This window comes from Molossus molossus, unplaced genomic scaffold (genome assembly GCF_014108415.1).
Source record: "Molossus molossus isolate mMolMol1 unplaced genomic scaffold, mMolMol1.p scaffold_m16_p_1, whole genome shotgun sequence".
In the NCBI taxonomy this organism is placed as follows: domain Eukaryota; kingdom Metazoa; phylum Chordata; class Mammalia; order Chiroptera; family Molossidae; genus Molossus; species Molossus molossus.
In genome coordinates, this window is record NW_023425344.1 from 25,831,673 (window position 1) to 25,852,135 (window position 20,463).

Below are 20,463 nucleotides of genomic sequence, written 5' to 3' on the forward strand. Positions count from 1 at the left end.
GATTTCAAACTTGTGAAAAGCCCTCAAATAGCCTTTTTTTTTTTTTTTTTCCTTTATTGATGTGAGAGAGAGAGGAAGGGAGAGTGAGAGATAGATAGAAACATGAGAGAGAACATCAATCGGCCGCCTCCTGCATGCCCCTCATTGGGGATTTGACCCACAACCTGGGCATGTACTCTGACCAGGAATCAAACTGGCAACCTCCTGGTGCATGGGTCGACGCTCAACCACTGAGCCACACCGGCAGAGCTCAGTCTTATAATAAGTTATAATAGATATACTACAATCATAATGCTGCTTTGCACACCATCATCCTCCCCATTTCCCTCTGTTTCCCTCCTTTCCTGTCCCCCAAAACATTCACCTAGAGGGCTCTCTGCCTTGTGCCAAGGATAAAACAGTTGCATGAAAGGTACGTGAAAAGCATTAAACTGGGGATGATGAGAAAGGCACCTCTTCAGTAACTGATACCTGTTCCTTCCTGCCTTGAGCACTAAGGAGGATCTTCCTGTAAGGATCACAGGACACACCTAGGACTCCCAAGGAAGGACAGCTGGTTGGACTGGCTTTCCGCTTGGAGGCTTCCAGGGCACTAGGGAGACTTCCAGGTGAAGGTGGTAAGAAACTGGTTCTTCCAGCCTAGTTCTAACCTCACCCTCAAGAGGTAGAACTTTAAAAGGGATCTTTTTTTTATTTAACGTATTTTATTTTTTCCATCACCACTTATCCTCTCTATGCCCTCTTCCACCGCCCCCAATTACCACATTGTTGTCCATGTTCCATGACTTCTGTCTCTTTTTTGCTCGATTCCCCACCTCCAAAAAAAGAGATCTTGAGATGCATTGTTCAGACAGCCCCACCCAGTCCAACCCAGAGAAAAGGAGCAGGAATTCATGGAATATGACCCAGGCAAGGGCAAAAACAATTCCTTTGACTGCAGAGTCAACTGTATCAGATAAAGGGGTGGGAGACTTCACCCCAGGAAAGCACATCCAGCATCACATTCCTTTCAACAGTTACATGAAATGTTTAATGTTAAAGCACTGGCCACAAAGAAATATTTTTATTTGGTACACCAAGGAATGTACTAAACATCATTTAGATGCTATTTGATTAGGAGACTCTCAGATTACATAATCCACAATTTTATTTTAAACGTCATATTATAGCACCTTTGAAACTTGCAATTACTTTCTGTAATTCTGGTAAGGACCACAAGTGAAAACAGACAGTAAAGTCTGAAAATAACCTACTTTCTCCTTCTATGATCTAACTATCACGAATGCAGAGCTACCATTTACAGCCATAATCAAAGAAGAAAGGAAAGGTTACAACAGGTAATCTGGCTATGGTGCAGCTACTGAGTTATTTACTGCTCATTTTAACGTTATTTTAATTCTCATTTTCAAGGACTCATAGTCATAATGGGAATAACACACCTTTCAATTTATGAAAACTAGCACATCTTATTTAAAGCTTAAGTCAAATGTTTCTTATCTGAAGTTACTGTTATGGCTCCCAAAAGGATTCTGTTCTGGCACAGATGTAACATGTTTTTTAATTTGTCTTTATTGTTGAAAGTATTACAGATGCCCCCCCCCCCCCCCAGTAACACTCTCCTCCCCACTCCTCCCCCACCCCGCCTTCACCTCACTGTTGTCTGTGTTCATTGGTTATGCATATATACATATAAATTCTCTGGTTTATCTCTTCCTGTCCTCCTCCCCCCTTCCCTCTGAAGTTCATCAGTCTGTTCCCTGCTTCCATGTCTCTGAATCTATTTTGTTCGTCAGCTTATTTTGTTCATTATATAACATATTTGCCAATGATACATCGGATAAGGGGTTATTTCCCAAAATATATAAAGCATTCATACAACTCTACAAAATGAAGACAGACAATTTAATTAAAAACTGGGCAGAGGACTTGAATAGACACTGCTCCAAAGAGGACATACAAATGGCCCAGAGACATATGAAAAAATGCTCAACATCACTAATCACTAGAGTGATGCAAATTAACACGACTATGAGGTATCAGATCACACCTGCCAGGATGGCTGCCATCAACAAATCATCAAACAACAAGTGCTGGCAAGGGAGTGGAGAAAAGGGGACCCTAGTACAAAAACTAGTTCTACATTCCTGAGAAATATTCCCATTCTTATACAGGCATATCTCATTTTATTGCTTTAAGCTTTTTCTGCTTTACAGATGTTGCATGTTTTACAAATTGAAGGCAAGACCCTCAACCAATAAGAATCTGACTCACTTTATTGGGGTGGTCTGGAACTGAACTGCAATATCTCCAAGGTATGACTGTATATATAATCAACATTTTGTAGAACATTTATTAAATGAATGGTTCAGAAAGCCGGTTCTGGAGTCAGATTTACTCCAATGAAAAATTCAGTTCACTATCCTTAGGATCCTAGGAAAATTAACCTAAGTAAGATTTAGTTTCCTCGTAAGAAAATGGATGAATATTACCTACTTTGCAGGGCCATCGTGAGAATTAGATAACCCATGGAAAATTATAAACCAAACTAGCAACTAGCTGCTTAATAAATGGCACTATTACTATTGATGTCATAATAAATACTAGACACTGCTTTGGCCATGAGGGATGCCATGGTAGACAAATCAGGGCCTCTGCCCTCAGTGTGGCTGCTCTAATGGAAGGTACTGAAATTAAGCCTTGTACATTGCCGTGTCCTCTCTTGCAAATACAACCAGGATTCCACACTGTAATAACTAAAGACACCTAAGAGTACGAGGACAGAGCAGATGGGGAAGGGGGCCCAGCAGGAATGCCAGCCTCCAGCCCGTGCAAGAAATCTGTAATAGCTTTTAGCACATCAGTAACAGCCAAACTTGAACAGCCTCATGACTCCCAGCAGAGACACAAGTGTTAGCTTTCAGTGACAAAAAAATTCTACCTCAACCCTAGAGAAAAACCACAAGTATTTTAGGTGTAACTTTGAGAAATAGATAAAAGCTCTCTCTGCTGTAAGTTGGCTCTTCTTAGACTCTGCAGTTGCCTCATGCTACCAATGACCAGCCAATCCGGTAGGGCTACTCTTTAGAGTTCTTGTCTCTAGTGGATGTGGTTTTATACTGTACTGTTACCATCATTTTACATCTGTCTCCTACACCACACTTCCTCTACACTCATAAAAAAAAGAAAGAAAATAAAAGAAACGGACTCAAAATGAGTCAGCCATGCTAAGCCCCACAATACCCAGACAGACTGCAGTTTGGGCCTCTCCCTGGAAAAGTAGCATTGACCTAGTCAGTATAGAATTATCTGGTCAACACTAGTCAGGCAATCTGCAGGATAGCACCAACTTCACTCCCCAAGGAAAGAGACCTTGCCTGAAACAATCCACTCTTCGCTGGAATAACTTCCTAGCCCAGCCTCCCCCTGCCTAGGAAAGTCTTCCATTGCGTACAACTCCTCAGAGCTCCTTTCTATTTGCTCAATGGGATGCTGCCCGATTCTTTAACCAGTGAACAAAGCCAATTAGATCTTCAAATTTACTTGGCTGAATTTTGTTTTCTAATACTACCTCCTTCACACCTAACACAGTGACCAGTAAGTAATATCAAGTAGGTACTCACTAGATGTCTGTTGAATTATTAATTTATAGCAAGCACTGTGCCAGGAAGTAGAAATACAAACAGAAGCATGGTCCCTGCCAAAGAACAAATAAAGTAGTGGGGAGACAGAGTCAGCAACGGGAATATGAGAACAGCACACATGGAAGAATGTGATGGCAGGTGTGGAGGAAAGGTATGGGTAGGAATACCCCGAGAGAATAAAGAGAAGGGAGCTCCCCCCAATTAAATGGGCAAAAGCTAAAGAGCTCCAGTTAAAGTTGGAAACAGACCCTGGGAAAAGTGTTCAAGAGAAACGGCATGACCAAAGAGTTTTAAAAGAGAAGAAAAGGTTGGTGGAATAGGTAAATTCATAGAAGTCAAGTTCAGGGAAAAAAAAAAAAAAAAAAAAAACACTGAAAATGTAATTGTCCAAAATAACTAAATTCCTCCAAATCAAAAACTTACAACTTATCATGGAAGTTCTTACCTCGCTGAGATTCCTTTTCCTGACCCTGGGATCTCTGGCACAGGCCGATGTCTTAGCAGGAAAGATCGAGACGGCCTGGAAACCAACTTGCTACGGCTTCTCATAGGTGCCAAGAAGGGTGACGATGGAACGTACAAATCATTTACAACCATTTCTCCTTGAAATTTAAAAGTGGACAGTGGTGATCTTTCTAACAAACCATTCGTTCCATTTCCAGAGCTGGCTTCTGACACTGAACAGCCGCTGGAAGAAAGACACTCAGGGTCGACATCGGGAAGCTTGCTCACATTTTCTAAGATCAAATCAACTTTTTCTGTTTGTTGTTCTTCAGCTGCACAATCCAGAGTCGTCTTTGTCACCAAAGATGCTATTTTAGTATTTTCACTACTAAATAAAGAATCTTGAACAGAACCTACATGCAGGTGTGGTTCTTCTGAAATGGGAAGGGTGTGTTTAGGAAGTGACAGTTCATCATCTGATTTAAGAGACTGGCTATTTTCCACACTAGTGTCATCTTGATCAAGATTTTTTGTAACAGTCTCCAACTGCGCTGGGCTTGCTGTCTGAACAGCACGTGAATCGGAAAGTTCTATGCAGGCATCCTGTCCAGAAGGTGGAGCATGGTGATCCCTGGAAGTCTCATCATCCTTCTTTGTTTTGTGAATATTTGCATATACTGGGATATCTGTCATCTTTGACAAGAGTAGCTGTAGCTGCTTGATGATCCTCCTCCGGTGCCCTGTAGGTAATATTCCAATCTTGTGCAGCACGCCGTCATTTATTGCCGCACAGTCCTTCACGGTATTAAAGCCCAGCTCACGGAAGTGAGAGAGATACTGCTCCAAATTAATGCTCATTAGGAAATCTTTGATATCAACATTTACTTCACTGACTGAGGACATAATGGTGGCTTCATTACTGAGCTGCTTCATAAAAAGCAGTACAAGATACATACACGGGAGGGTGCGCTTCTGTGTGGCTTCTTCCTCTCTCACTGGCAACAGAAAAATGTCTCAAAATGGTCCTTTCTCCATGATGAATGCTTTATGTGCTTAAGCCTAGAAAAATAAATTAATTAATTAGGGCATTTTCGTTATTAAAACTTAGTTTTACATTATAAACTTTCTCTGAAGATACACAACAGAAATGAGGAGAATCTCTTTCACCGTCTGAGGGTTTGGAATCTTTGTCATTGCTATGATGCCCTGGAGAGTCAGCTCCCAGTAAAGCACGAAGGTTCAGGACAGAAATGCTATGGTAGTATCAAATGATGACTTTCAACAAGTTGAAAATGCCTCTCCCACGTTATTCAGGCCTGGCCGGTGTGGCTCAGTGGTTGAGCACTGACCCATGCACTAAGAGGTCGCCAGTTCGATTCCCGGTCAGGGCACATGCCCAGAATGTGGGCCAGATCCCCAGTGGGGGGCACGCAGGAGGTTGCCAATCGATGTTCTTTCTCATCAATGTTTCCATCTCTCTCTCTCCCTCTCCTGTCCTCTCTAAACAACAAAGAAAAATAATTTTTTTTAAATGTTATTCAACTCATCAGTGAAGGAACTGGTAAGACGGTAAGGTTAGTTCCAACGGCATTTGTGGAACAGGTTCATACAGCCATCAGAAAGGGCTTTTGTGTGTGTGTTAGAGTAAGACTGGTAGGTCAGTTAAAAAAAAAAAAAAGAACTGGTTAATGTCCTACAGGGCAATAAAACCAAAGCCTTTAGAGCTGTCTTTCTAAAGGAGAGAAATCTATAAGCCCAGTTCTGAGCTGTAACCAAACATTAAATAGAAAGTGGAGCACAATGATTAGAATTAATATGCCGAGGATGGGCCTATTAAACAGGGCCCCAACAAGGCGCTGAAGGAACATGTTGTACATTCTTCTGATTACCAATTTTAGATAATTTTTCTTAACAACAACTGGACACGAACAACTTTCCCCTTTGTACTCTTTCCTCAAAGGCTCTCTTAAAAAGCACAGTTAGGACATATTTCTCAGGTCAATAACTTTCATTTCAAAAAAGCATTAGCATTGTAGGCACAATACTGACATGCACGATAAAACTAGTTGAATGATTTGTCAATGCTTAAATACATTATATAACAGGAAATAAGTTAATATGAAAGTAAAACTAAAACGTTGAAAGGTCACATTTTCCTTCATACACAGCAGATTCACAGAGGTTCATTTTTCTCCCAAACAACATTAGTAATTTTTTAAGTCGATTTATCCAGGTTCGGTTTTTATAGCTGTGTTCACTTTGTGAAAACACGTATGTACAAATTTCTGAATATCAGGCTTCAATAAAAATAAAAAAGTACAGAATATGCAAAACACCCTTATACTGAAGGAATAAATTGCAAAACACCCAAACAAGGTTAATTTATCTGAACAAGTATTGATACACTGTTTCTGGAAATCAAGTCTCAAAATAGTTCTCCAAAAGGTACCACTCGGATGCTGCATGTCTTACAGGCCAACAGCCCAGAGACGACTGCCCGAACTATTTAAACTATCAGCCAATATTGACCAGCAGGTATAGGACAAGAGGGGAAGCCCATCTCACTGCAGGAGCAGAGAAATAAAAATACAAACAAGAAGTGAAAGGCAGGAAATGCCTTTATCAATAAGGTATCCCTTAGTCACACTCCAAACGACAAAATGTCAGTAAGAAAAAGGAGAAAGTCAAACCTCACACCACATGCAAACCTAGATCACAGATACATCACTCTAGTTATACCCAATTATCTTGTAAATGAACACATGATCTAATTTCTTGGCAGATCACAAAACGGGAATAATTACTGCCAGATCTGCAGGCACCTTGATGTTGGGCCTGAACTGTGAGAAAATCAATGTCTGTTTTTAAGCCAGGCAGTGTGGTATTTTTGTTGCAGCAGCCCAAACTGACTGATACACTCCTTCATCGTTGCTGCCTTCACCCCAGGTTCAGACCTTCATTATATTATCTTGTCTGAATTACTGCAACACCCTGAACAAATCCCTCAGCTCAGTGTCCATGTATCAGTGAAATACTGAAAATCCAAATTTGGCATATCATGCCACACCCTCAACAGGATAAAGTCTAAGCTTCTTATGGTGCCATAAACCCAGTCCAGTCTTGGTCTAACAATATATAGCAAATACTACAGATGTAAACAGCAATTATGTGCAAGATACCATAACTCATATATATTTCCTGCAAGGTAGGTGTTCCTATGTACTAACTCCAGGCTCAAGTTCAACCTGTGCCAGTCTACCTACACTCCTCACTCTCTCTAGCTCATTGTTAATCATCGTTCCCAAGGCAAACAACTGTTTAATAGCCTCTATCTTTTGTGGATGCTGTATCTGCTTGCAAATCTACACATCTTGCAAAATCCTATGTACTATTTAAAATTCTGATTAGGGCCCTGGCTGGTGTTGCGCAGTGGTTAGAGTGTCAGCCCATGCACTGAAGGTTCTTCAGTTCGATTCCCTGTCAAGGACACATACCTGGGGGAGGCAACCAATTAACCTGTCTCTCTCACATTAATGTTTTTCTCTCTCTCCCCCTCCCTTCCTCCCTTCCATTCTCTCTAGAAATCAATAGAAAAAATATCCTCAGGTGAACATTAACAAAAAAAATGAATAAATAAAATTCTGAATAGGCAGGTATTATATGTATTACCTCCTCTGTGAAGGCTTCCCATTGACCGTAAATAGAATCAGTCCCTTTTCAACGTATTAGTCCTTGAAACTCGCCAAGTGCTTGGGACACGTAAGAGCTAGGAGAGAGGTTGGCAGGGATGGCGGAATTGGCTGAGAGACCCTCTTTGTTAGTTTCTGGTGTGCACGTGTGTTTTAATACACAAAGCCCTTTCCTTCCCTACGGCAGATACATATACTTCCTGGGTGACTGACTCAGGGATGGATACACCAAATGTTCTACCCAAAATGCCTCCCTCCACTATTAGTCAACATGCTGAATACGACTAATGAAACCGATTCCTTTTCGTGACCCAGGAGAGGCTCCCTACCATGGGCCTTACAATCCTCTGTGTACTTGAACATCAGCTCACCCTCCAATCACCTAACTTTGTAACTGTCTTACCACCAAGGGAACTCACAGATCCACTTCTTTGTTTAGAGGCTTCTAGCCCACATGCACTCATCAGAAGCAAAGAGATGGACACGTCTAACTATGAAAGTACTATATTCAAACTCCTTAATGGGAACTCGGAGCGCATGGGGTTCTGACCTCTACCTGGGCACAATGGTTCTGCAGGTACTGGGTGTGGGCAAGTGCTGATAACAGGCCCGGGAATTTGCATTTGTACCACAGACCAAAGATAACTGGGATGTGCCACAAAACTTGGTGATTACAGTTTTAAATTCCTCATGCTCCCCAATATGCTTTATACCATCTCCCCTGAGCCTAAGCTTATCCCTCTCCTCCCCTCGAACAGAATGTCCCTCTGAGCACATTGCCCACGAGTCTGGAGTCAGATGCAGATCCTACCTCCCCCACAGGCTGGCAGTGGAAACACAGGCACACGTCTGTAGGTCAGTTTCCTTAACCATAAAATGGAAACATCAAAGGCACCTCGGCACTGGTGAAGATTAAATGAGATAATCCATCTGTAAGTGTTAAAATAGTGCTTAGGATATGGTAAGTGCCTAGCAAACATTCACTTCCATCATTATAATTATTTCTTTTCATCACTACAGTCATTATCTTCCCACAGCTGAAACCGGTTCCGTTGTCTGAAGTCTAACTCAAATGCTAATTCCTTCCCATGGTTTCTACTCAACGAGAAATAAACTCTCTTCTTTATATTCCCACAGCATTCACTTCTTACAGCATTAAATTACACGTTAGTCATTCAGTAGTAGCCTACAGAAGTGGATAATACAATGCAAAAGCCAAGAATCTGGAGTTAAACAACCTGGGCCAAATCCCAATTCCTCCACATAAGTTTTGTGAGCTTGGGCAAGTATTTTACCTTTCAGTGACTCAGTTTCCTCATCAAGAAAATGAGAGTCATAATAGTACCTATTGCCAGGCCGGTGTGGCTCGGTGGCTGAATTGGCCCATGCACCAAGAGGTCGCTGGTTCAATTCCCGGTCAGGGCACATGCCCAGGTTGTGGGCCCAATCCCCAGTGGGGGGCATGCAGGAGGCGGCCAACTGATGTTCTCTCTCATCAATGTTTCTCTCTCTCTCTCCCTCTCCCTTCTTCTCTCTAAAAATCAATAAAGAAAAAACAATTGTTTTAAATACTACTACTACTTACTTCACTGGGTTGTTGTAAAGGATTTAGTACACCAACTGCACACAACAAATAGTAGGTAACTTGGCCATTATAATTACTTTTTGTTATCCCATTTTAAACTAATGACTGTGCCAAGATGATGACCAGCCCATATAAACTGCCCGCTAAATTCTAGTCAAATTACTGGTTTATAAACTCAGTGCATGATGGACATGCAGAACATGTTTAGAGAGCGTGTAAAGAGCTGGCATGACAGATGTGGTTGTGCATCTGCCTGTCCTATCCTGACCCACTTCCAAGAGCAAAGAGAAGTAACACTGAGGAGCACCTGCTACATGCCTGGCTTGTAACACCATTTAATAAACATGACCTTATCTTTTTTTTTAATCCTCACCCAAGGATGCTTTTCATTTTATCTTCACATAGGGCAGGAGAGGGGGAGGGAGGGGGGAGAGAAAGACGGAAGGGGAGAGAAAGAAACATCGATGTGAGAGAGACACATCAACTGGTTGCCTCACGCACGACCTTAACCAGGGTCAGGGATGAACCGCAACTGAGGTACATACCCTTGACCAGAATCAAACCCACGACTCTTTGGTCTATAGGTCAGCACTCTAACTGCTGAGCCAAACAAGCCAGGGCTGACCTTATTATCTTATTGATCTCTACCTCTGAACTACATCCTGAAGCAACTACATCTCAGGACCTGCTCTGCTCACATTCTAGTCCCTGCTGTTATCTTATCTATCTTAAACCCTTGCGATAGCCTCCAGACCCATAGCCCTGATTCTTTCCCAACATCCTACCCCACCTCCCCACAGTATATTCTCAATACAGCAGCCAGATGATATCTTTTCTAATCAAAGGCAGTCCTGAGACTTCCCAGCTTTCCCCCTCCATCACTCAATCGCCACCAAGTTGGCCTCAGTCCTATTCCCACCTCACAACCTTATCTCTTGTCCTTCCATCGCCTTCAAATCTGCTTCCCTACATACACCCACAACTCATGGCTTAGTAAGTCTCTGACAACGGGGCCCTTTAGAAAGGCCTTCCCTGATCCCCCTATTGCATAAGCATGCCTGTGCCCCACGGCCCCTTACCCTGCTTTATCTGTACTCATGGCATTTGTTCCTACCTGCCGTCTGTGCACTGCTGCACGAGGGCAGGGTTCTTGTATGTCATTTAATGCTGCAGCTCTTCAGTTCAAACACTGTCAGGCATATAGCCGGTGCTCAATAGATGTTTGCTGAATGACTTCTTCCCAGCTTTGGGGAGATTTCAGACAAAAAGTGGAAAGTATACATAGTTTTAAAGTTTTGCCTATTTAGGGCAACAAATTTGTAAGGAGCAGAGACGGGATTCAAATACAGATTTCTCCAGTCCATCTCTCCACAAAAAGAGACCAAATCAGGAGTTAGGGGTTGGCAGGAGGGCAGCTGAAAACATATGAACCACCCAGAGGGTTTTTAAAAACTCATGGGTTGGCACAGCTTCCCTGTCCCAACGCCTCAAGGAAAACCACCACAAAGATCCACTGCGCACTCCCACCCTTCAGCCATTACCAGTGGAGTTTTGTCATTTTCCGTAGCTGAGCTAGAGAAAAAAAATTTTCTTGAAAACCGTGGGTCCCTTCATTAAACCAGGTCATTAATTATCACTTCTGGACTCACCTGCACCTGACTCGAGTACCTTATGGGAAGGAAAAATGAACATAATACAATTGAACTTAGTTGTAAGTTTAATCCATTTTTTCAAAGCACACCATTTTAAAATCAGAAACATAACCTTAGAGTCTCTAGAAACTGCAAATGTGTTAAAATAATAGGTTTAACAATCACAGAGTCACAGGACTGAAAGGAACCTCAGAAAATACCAAATAAAAAGAAATTAAATTGCCACATGCATAGTGAAACTTTTTAATGGTGTCAATACAAGTCTTACAGATTGTAAGAACAAGAAGAGTTGACTGTATTCCAGAACAGAAAGAGAAGGTTCTCGGTAGAGCGGAACCATTTCCCAGGGGACACCCAGAATTGTGTAAGAAAACGCTTTTGCTGACCATAATGGCTGAGTGGCACCAGGAGATAGGAAAGGCGATTTCTGACATCCTACGAGTACAGTTTTTACTCCTCCAATTCTCTACAACTAATCACCCCCACAGGGTGCCTGGCACTATAGTAAAAGAAGTGCCCCTGCCTTTAAATTGCTATTAAGCTTATTGTGGAGAAACAGCTAACCATTAAAAAAAAAAAAAAAAAAAATTAGGGGGCTCCATTTGGAATAACTTGCTGAACTAGTTAGTTCAGGCTACAGACCTTAACAGAATTCCAGCGTTGCTTCAGTACAGAATACAGTCACAAGAAACAGGTATCATGGTATTTGCATATCAAGCAAACTCACTGTTTAGTACCAAGATAATAACTCCAAGTATTCATAAAGACAATTAGTTCTACTTTGTTCCCCACAGCCTCGCAGAAGAGGAAGTGGTTTTGAGAAAACATGCTTGTTGTTACATCACTCCATCCCATTGTAAAGAGCAGACTGCCAAAGGGCACAGGTCCTAACTTACTGTTCTGGCCTGCGTGCTCAGTCCCCAGAACACAGTGACCTGGTCCTTCTGCAAGCCTCTTCTCTACCGTCCATTCACCGACATTAGCCTGGGGCAACACTACCCCCACTAAACCCCTTCCAGCACAGGTGGGGAACAGCCAGCCCACAGGCCTTATAAGGCTCTGGAATTCAATACCAGGTAACATCATGTGCCTCACCAAATTAACCTGACCAAATTCAGCAGGGTAATTTTTAAGTTGATAATTTTGTATGGCCCATGAATGATGTTATAAATACCCAAATGGCCCTTGGCAGAAAAAAGGCTCCCCACCCTGCTTACAGGAAGCCCAGTTTCCTCAATCTGGCCATCACTCTTCACTGTGGTCACCTCTACTTCCTGTGCTCTGACCTCCACTGCCTCCAAGCTGCCTACCTTGACCACTGCTACCAACCATCAAAAACACATCCATCCTCTTCCATTCTCCCTCAGATTTTCATTGTTAATAATAATGAGTATGTGTGGAGTGTGTGTAGGATCGCATACTCCTCACAGCTGCCTTAGGAGGAAAGTCTCATGCCCAAAGTCACACAGCAGATAAAGAGTAGAGCCAGAATTCTAAGTCTCACTCTACCACCTGTGCTGCCTAAGAGTTATACAATTTATTTAACAGTGGAGGGGCATCAAGGACTTCGTGTTTTCCCCCCTCTATCTAGCTAAGCACTTACAGTCACTACAGAAATGCTACTTAAATATACCATGCCTTGCAAGCCCAAGTTTTATACACCTTTCCAATTTGATTGTGGGTATGTGTCCATTTAAGTGGTTAAATATGGAAGCCTACATTCATTTACATTTAATTGTTTAAGATGTAAGAGCCCATGACAATTTAGGCAGAACATCTTTGAAATTACTGTATAAAGAAATGTTAACATAGAACTTAGTTTATTAAAATTTATTTTGCATCTATCATTGGAGAAAGGCAGCTTCTGAAGAATTATGTAGGACAACTGATAAAGTAAGTACAACAGTGTGAAGCCAAAATGAAATAATCAAATACGGACAAAGAATTCACTGCCCACCAGGGCAGTCCATGGTGAGGGGGTGAAAAAATACTGCTTGCTTAGAACAGGAAGTATTGAAGCATTGTTCCAAAAGGTAATTAACCATGGTTGTAAAGGTTTAACTTAAAATGTGATGCAAAAAGAGACAGGGAGGGGAAGCAACCCAAGTGTTGACAGATAAATGGATAAACAAAATGTGTTACATATACACAACTAAATACCATGCATCCTTAAACAGCAAGGAAATTCTGCAATATGCTACCAACATGGATGAACCTTGAGGACATTATGCTAAATAACCTAGGCCAATCTAAAAAGGACAAATACCGTTTGACTCTACTTACGTGAGATACATAAATTAGTCAAATTCATAGAAGTAGAAAGCAGGATGGTGCTTACCAGGGGGTGGGGGTGGAGGGGCAGGTGTTTAATGGGCATAGCGGTTCACTTCTGCAAGATGAAAACGTTATGGAGATATGTCTCACAACAATGTAAATATACATAACACTACTGAACTATACACTTAAAAATAGTTGAGTACTATGTGATGTTTTTGTTTTTCTGTCACAAAAAGAAGGAGGTAGAAAGACTGACTAGAAGATTCAGCCAGCTTTTCAGCTTTTATTCAAATGGAACTCCCTGTACATAGCTTGGCTTTTCTCCCCCCTTTGAGGGCAATTCAAGTCTTACAAGCGTGTACCACCACATCCATGAATCTTCCCAACCTGTTTCATTCCCCCTTAATTCCTCATTAATTCTACCTAGGCAGCAGAACAGGGAGCACAGTGCTCTGGCCAGGCTGCCTGAATTCCAATTGGCCCTTCCCCACTTGTCAACCATGCAACTTGATTATGTCATTTAACTTGCTGAGATCTCTGTTTTCTTGTCTTTAAAATGAGGATAATATATCTACTAGGATTTCTATTAGGATTAAACAAGTAAATTATGTAAGGTATGTATAACAAACAGTACCTGACACAAATTATAAAGTTTGCTATTATTATTACTTCATCTGTTGTATACAATATTGCACTTGGTCATCTTCATAACAGATTCCTGGACTTGGTTGGATTGGTATTCTTCTGCCCCCCCTTCCAGTAAAATGACATTCCTTTTAATTAGCATTGTAAATTATTCTTCTAATAAACCTACAAAGCACCTAATACAGCAGTAAACATCGTTTTATTAATTTAGTAAAATATAGATGCGATTAGCGTAGGGAGAATGATGATCTTACCAAAGACTTTAGACTTGGGACAGAGAGCACAGTGATTACCAGTGAATCCAGTTCTGCTATGTGCTAGCTACATGACCTTGGGAAGACTCCTTTATTTTTCTAAGCCTCAGTGGTGTCATGTGTAAGCAGTGATGACAATAGTGCCTACAACACAGGAATGTTTTGAGACTGGAATGAGTAAATATACATCAAGATCTCAGGACAGACCCTGGCATGTAATAAGTAAGCATTGCTGAGGTTTGAAATAGCCAGGCTCTAGGCAAAAGCATTCATGGCTTGGATCACGGAGGAAGTATTGTTCTACGTTATGTTTTGATTATTTTATTTACTGTGCTATCTGAAAAATACAACTCTTTCAAAATCTAGAGCTTATATCTACTTCCACATTCGGTGAAGGCCAGAAGTGATAATTCCTTTACTTGTTATAAGAAGTTATTAGTGGTGTAAGTAGTACTTAGGTTAGGTTTCTTTAGATACTATCTCGATAGTTATATGGTTGATAATCTCCTTCATTTGACTTAGCTTCAGTAAGTGTTTTCTCTTTCAAGCTGTCCACCCAGATTTTCAGTTAATTGGCTAATGCTTGAGGCTTGTTTTCCATTAGAGATCTTTAAAGAAGAGCCATATAAATTGGGTAACCAGAGAAAGAGTTTGTCCCGAGTTCCTACAAGAGCAGAAGTAAAAGTAGTAATAACTGGAAGCCTGCATCACTGTGGAGGACTCCCAGCTGTGTGCCCCTAACACCTGGGAGCTCCCTCTGCCCAGTGCCAGCCCCCTCCTACCCTCTCTACAATCGGGCCACATCCAGCAGAAACAAGGAGAACCAGACCCCCTAGAACCCTTGATATGAACAAAGGCACATATTCTTTAGGACTCTGTTCCACCTCACACTACAGTGAACACAGCTTTAATGTTTCATTTACTCAGATCAAAAGTAGTCTGATAATATACTTCAATAAAAAGACTTTAAAATGTACACTTATAATATGTGCCTTTTATATATCCATATTTAAAATTTTTAAATTCACTACAAATGTGTACACTACCATTCCTCTAAATTTGAGCTGCATTTTTAGACTAACAACCAGATGTTTCAAAATAGCCTACTGTGAACTGTTTCCTCCCTTTGCATTTATAAATAGCACCCTGACCTCTTTTCCAACTGAATTTGTGGGCTTATTCCTAGTGGTTCTGTAATTGTCAAAGTCTCTCTTTCTTAGAAAAAGAGGATATCTCGGCAAATGTCTCCCAATTTACTGCTTCGTTTATTTACAGTTATCCATTCCATAAATATTTAAAGTACATAATTTACTCTCTAAAATAACAGTGGGAAATAAATATTTGCAGTTCAAGATAACAGCACCTATTATTTCATTTGAGAGCAGTAGTAAGTACTACAAACAAAGCAAAGATGCAATGTCTTCTCTCAAAGAGCTTAAAACCAAAAGGCTATATCAGACATGACTACAAGCAAAAGACAACAGCACGCATATAAACAGACAGTTAGTTCCTTACTACAGCGGTGTCAGTCAAGGGGGAGTACCCAAACTGGAAGACCAAGGGACCCAAAATAGCACTAAATAGTAATGATAAGAAAAATCAAATGTTGTGACCTTGACTTTCACGTGGTTTACATTTTAAGTATTGTTTTATTTCTGTACGCATAGAGAAGTAGCTCTATCATCTTTCATGAGTGCCAGGGAACTGTCAAAACCTCCAATCAGGTTCATAAATATAGGTGAAATATGCAGCAATTTGAGCCTTGAGGATGGAGCGCTCAGTGAAGGAGCTACGGAGGGGAGCTTCGAGGTGGGTGGAAGAAATGCAGCAGCAGGAGACAGCAGCTTCTGAAGCAGAACGACTGCCATAAAGGACGAACAGAGGAAGAAGATGTCTTCAGGCAACAGCAAGAAGATGAGAGTAGCTGGAAGGGACCAAGAGTTCAATAAGAGGTGATGCCAGAAAAGGAAGCTGGAATTGGCAGGATGAAGGGCCTTGAAGAACAGGCTAAAGATTCTGAACTTCAAGATACTGTGAAAGCATCTTGGCACCCACTTTCACCACCACCACCCCACAAGCCCAAGTCACAAGCAATCCGACCACTTCTCTTCTCTTCTTTCTTGATTATCTCTCCAACTCCAAAGGATTACACCATATTTGCCTCTTCCTAAAGTTATGCAATATAACAGTCCTTTTTGCATCCTATTTTTGGGAGAACTATGAAGACAGATGCATTATCTTTTTTTTCAATCCTCACTCGAGGATATTTTTCCATTTCCATTTATCTTCACATAGAGTAGGAGGGGAAGAGAGAGAGAGACAAACATCCACATGAGAGAGACACATCGACTGGTTGCCTCGGTACATTCCCAACCAGGGCCGGGGTCCAAGCTGCAACCAAGGTACCTGCCCTTGACCGGGATGGAACCTGTAACTCTATGGTCCGCGGGCCAATGCTCTAACCACTGAGCAAAACCGGCCAGAGCCAGATGCATTATCTTTATCAGCCCTTTCCTGAGTATTCCCTTTCCTACCCACGCACCTAAGTACACAAATGGTGTAAGATAGAAACATAATTCTCTATTTCTTTACTAATAGTTTTGTTCCTGAAGCTGCTCAGAATGATTACTTTAACCCAGATCCGGCCTCCTCTGTCTCCTCCATGGCATGAGCAAGGAAGTTAAGTTTATGCCCAGTCAAAACTGTAACAAAATTTCACAGATCAAATTTCTAATTAGAAATGATCATGTGAAGAGAATATCACTGACCGTTAGTTCAATTAAGGAAATAAATGAGCAAAACAGTTTAACTATCATTACATATTTAATCTGGCCAATGTTTAAAAGAACCCTAAAATGATCAACGACAGGGGTGCAGGACTTCACAAAAAAAGTTGGAGACATCTCATAGCCTCTAATCTCTCATCAATCACTTCTCGTCAAAGCTAAGAATATTTCCACATTAATAACAAATTCTATACCTAATTAATATTTCACAGAGAATTTTTTAAATCCCTCCATTTAGAGTAAGTGAAGACTGGATCAAATGAGTCAATAAATAAATGATGGGAGGGAACCGCTTGTTATAATAAGGCTTTAACAGCAATGACTATTATTTATATTTAGCATTCTTATAGTATTTTTCACCAAACTTTCTCGAAGTTGCAGGGAGATGGGGTAGAAAGTAACAAAACAAGAAGAAACACCTTCTTGGATATCATGAGGTTTATTACCCAGTCATAAGCTGGTTTGTAAAACTTCATAGTTTCATAGTTACAAGAAAACAGCAATTCATTATAATATGAATCCTATATTAACCACAATAACTAAGAGTAAATTGGGGGGGGGGGGTATTAATTGAATATCTGTTCCCGACACTGCTAGAAAGCTGTAGTGATAAATGATTACAAATTTGTTTTCAAATGTACCTTCAGCTTGTCCGTTCATGGACAACACAGAATTTTACAGGTTTACAGAAGGAAAAAACAAAAACACATCAATGCCCACATAAATAAGTTTTAACAAGTCATTTGATTTACCCTCTAGGTATGTTAATTTAAATAAATCTTTGAGTACTGACAAATCAACTCCATATAAAACACTCCCTGTGTTAAGACTCACCTTAAAAGTGTGTTTAATATAAAGGGGTGGACAAAAATAGGCTTACAGTCGTTAGTATGGAAAACACAGTTTATTCTTGTATTATTTATTATTCTATTATTTTCCATATGAACTGTAAACCTACTTCTGCCCCACTCTGTATGTTTAAAAGGAGCCAGAGAGATATTTCCACTCTAAAGCTCTAGCCTAGTTCCATGACCCATTTTACTTTTTCTTTCTTTTTTAAACATTGTTAAACAGTGGAATGTCCTGAGAATTTTCCCTCAACATTTCTCTTGTAAGTGCATGAAAGTCATTACGAATAGATTAGAGGTATTTTCCTCTCTCTGTTTCCTTAAAAAAAGTTAGCTTCCTTTTTAAAGCAGCCAAAACTTCATCTTCCAATTACTTATGGGCAAAGTTCCACAAACTCTCTGGGGTGCAGAGTGCTTAAGTGCGGGGAAAATCAATACTAAGCTTGTAAGTACAATACTATTATTGGTAATCACAATAACATCCGATTAAAGGTAATTTTCAAAACTGTTCCTTTTTCAATATATTTTTTTAACCAAAGGATCTATTCCACTAAGCAGCCAACTTCAAGGACAAATTCGCACAAACAAAATAACGTTGCTATCACCAAACGAAGGTTATATTTCAGGAAGCTTTCCACCACAGCAAAATACTCCAGATCGCTGCAAGGAGGCGAGGGGCAGGGCGAGGGGCTGTGCTTCAGAAAACAAGCTAGGATGAACTTACTTAAAGGAGATGGACACCTCCAAGAGTCCTGTCTCCAAAAGTAGAGAAAGATCAATCTGGTTAACTCACTACCGACAGGTCGGCGTGTCCGACGTTAGGTCCAGGCAGGTGGAAGCCCAATGACAGTAATTAGAGTGAATTTACAGGCCTGCCGTCTCCGGGTGTGCAAGCAGGATGCGGGGGAGCTCCAAGATCAGAGCAAACTCATCTCTCCCGAGTAGATAACTTGGTGCCTGACACTCGCTAAAGGGCGGCTCCTTTTTGTTTATTTTCTTTGGGGGAGGGGGATGCGCGAGGAGTCTGTCTATCCGACTGTCACCCGCCCCCCACCCCCCGGGCCAAATCGCTCTAGTCAGTGGGTTTTTGTATCACTTACCCGCTTCTGGTTTCCTTTTAGACGCCCACACGCGGGAGCGAAATCCAAGGGGCTGAAACCAGAGCCCAGCACTCGGCACTCTGGAAATTTACCCGAAAAAGTACCGAAAAGCCCCGGCCCAACCTGCGACGGTCCTCCCACACCGGCCGGGTCCACGCCGCGCAGCCCACCCCGTGGCCCCCGGTGCTCGCCGTGCGCGAGGGCCGCCAGGCTCGGGAGGCGAGGCGGGCGGGGGGGAGCCCGGGCGCCGGCTCGCTGGGTCCTCACCCGTCGGTCCCAGGCGCAGGGCCTCCTCCTTCCCGGTCCCCGCCGGCTGCCCGCACCGCGTCTGCTGCCCAGACGGCGGCCACGCGGGCGGCGCTGTCACTCGGCCGGCGCGCCGCGGCCGCCGCACCTGGAGGCGGGGAGCGCGGGGAGCGCGGGGAGCGCGCAGCTCCGGAAGCGCCGCGCCCGCCGCCGGCGCCCAGCCCAGGTGCTCCCGCGCCCGCCTCGGCAGCTTCCTCTCGGCCCGCGGGGGCGGGGAGCTGGCGCCCCGCGCGGGGTAGCCCGGGCTCAGCGGCGGGGGCGGCCGAGCCGGCTGCCCTGGTTCCGTAGCATAGTTGGGCGGCTGACTCAGTCCGCAGCGACCTGGCCGCGCCTGGCACCTGACCACCTGGCGACCGAGGCTCCGACGCGCCGGGCCGGGGAGGCTGCGAGGGCGCGAGCAGGAGTGGAGACCCGCGGGGCGGCCCCGGCCCGGGAGGGAGAGGCCGCGACCGCGCCCCGGCCCCCGCCCTCCGGTTGGTCTACTGGTGCGCACTTACGGGGGGTGCTTGCCAATGGGGCGGAACCTCGCCACCACTGATTATTAGTGTTTCTCTACTCCCTGCTTTCCATGTTGCTTCAGCGTTTCCCGAACTTAAGACTCACCTAGGGCGCCCGTTTTCCCCGCCTGCTTCCAGGTAAAGTTGCAGTCCCTGGGCCCGGGAACCTGCCTGCTTACCACGCCACGTGCACACGACCAGGCCGAGCCCCTCGATGGGCTTCTCCTGCAAGCCGTCTCTGGGGAGGGGGCTAACATCCCCCTTTTCTAGATAAGGAATCAGAGGCAGGGCAGCTTGCCCAAGCAGACAGAGCTGTAAGACTGGAGCTGATTCTCAATGTAGATTTAAACCCCTTCCCCCGAGAAATTCACCCTCCTCGCTGATTTTCTAAATTCCCCTTTCTTGACTTCTCCGCTGGAGAGAACCTTGCCGCAATCCTGCTGGCACCTGAGATTGTTCGAGTCAGGAAAGACACTTCCCCTTGGAGTTGACACTGCTCTTGAAGTGATCATAAGGAGGCAGCAAAAGAAAATAAGAGGATCAAAACCAAACAAAAAGCCCATGTGTCCCCAACACCAAAGAGTTTTAAAATCCACTTGTTCGCCATGAGTTCAAAGGCCAACTAATCATTTTTATTATTTTTATTTTTTTTTATTTATTATTATTTTTTGTTGTTGTTAATCCTCACCCGAGGATATTTTTCCACTGATTTTCAGAGAGAGTGGAAAGGAGGGTTGCG

At 42.8% G+C, this 20,463-nt stretch overlaps 1 protein-coding gene across 6 annotated transcripts in view; it reads right to left on the reverse strand.

Annotated features, from left to right (window-relative positions):
* The window catches only part of ARAP2 (ArfGAP with RhoGAP domain, ankyrin repeat and PH domain 2), a 183,021-nt gene extending 163,765 nt beyond the window's left edge, over nucleotides 1–19,256 (reverse strand). For 4 of the 6 annotated variants that reach the window (XM_036245290.1, XM_036245298.1, XM_036245306.1 and 1 more), the window contains exons 1-2: nucleotides 18,922–19,056; nucleotides 4,087–5,144 (exon numbers count right to left, since the gene is read on the reverse strand). In XM_036245290.1, the coding sequence (XP_036101183.1) occupies nucleotides 4,087–5,039 (953 nt within the window). In that variant the 5' untranslated portion in view covers nucleotides 5,040–5,144; nucleotides 18,922–19,056. Of the gene's footprint in view, nucleotides 1–4,086; nucleotides 5,145–8,585; nucleotides 8,940–18,921; nucleotides 19,057–19,188 lie in introns of those variants that run through there. The other 2 variants (XM_036245273.1, XM_036245282.1) reach the window with 2 other exon arrangements.
* Nucleotides 19,257–20,463: the final 1,207 nt, after the last annotated feature.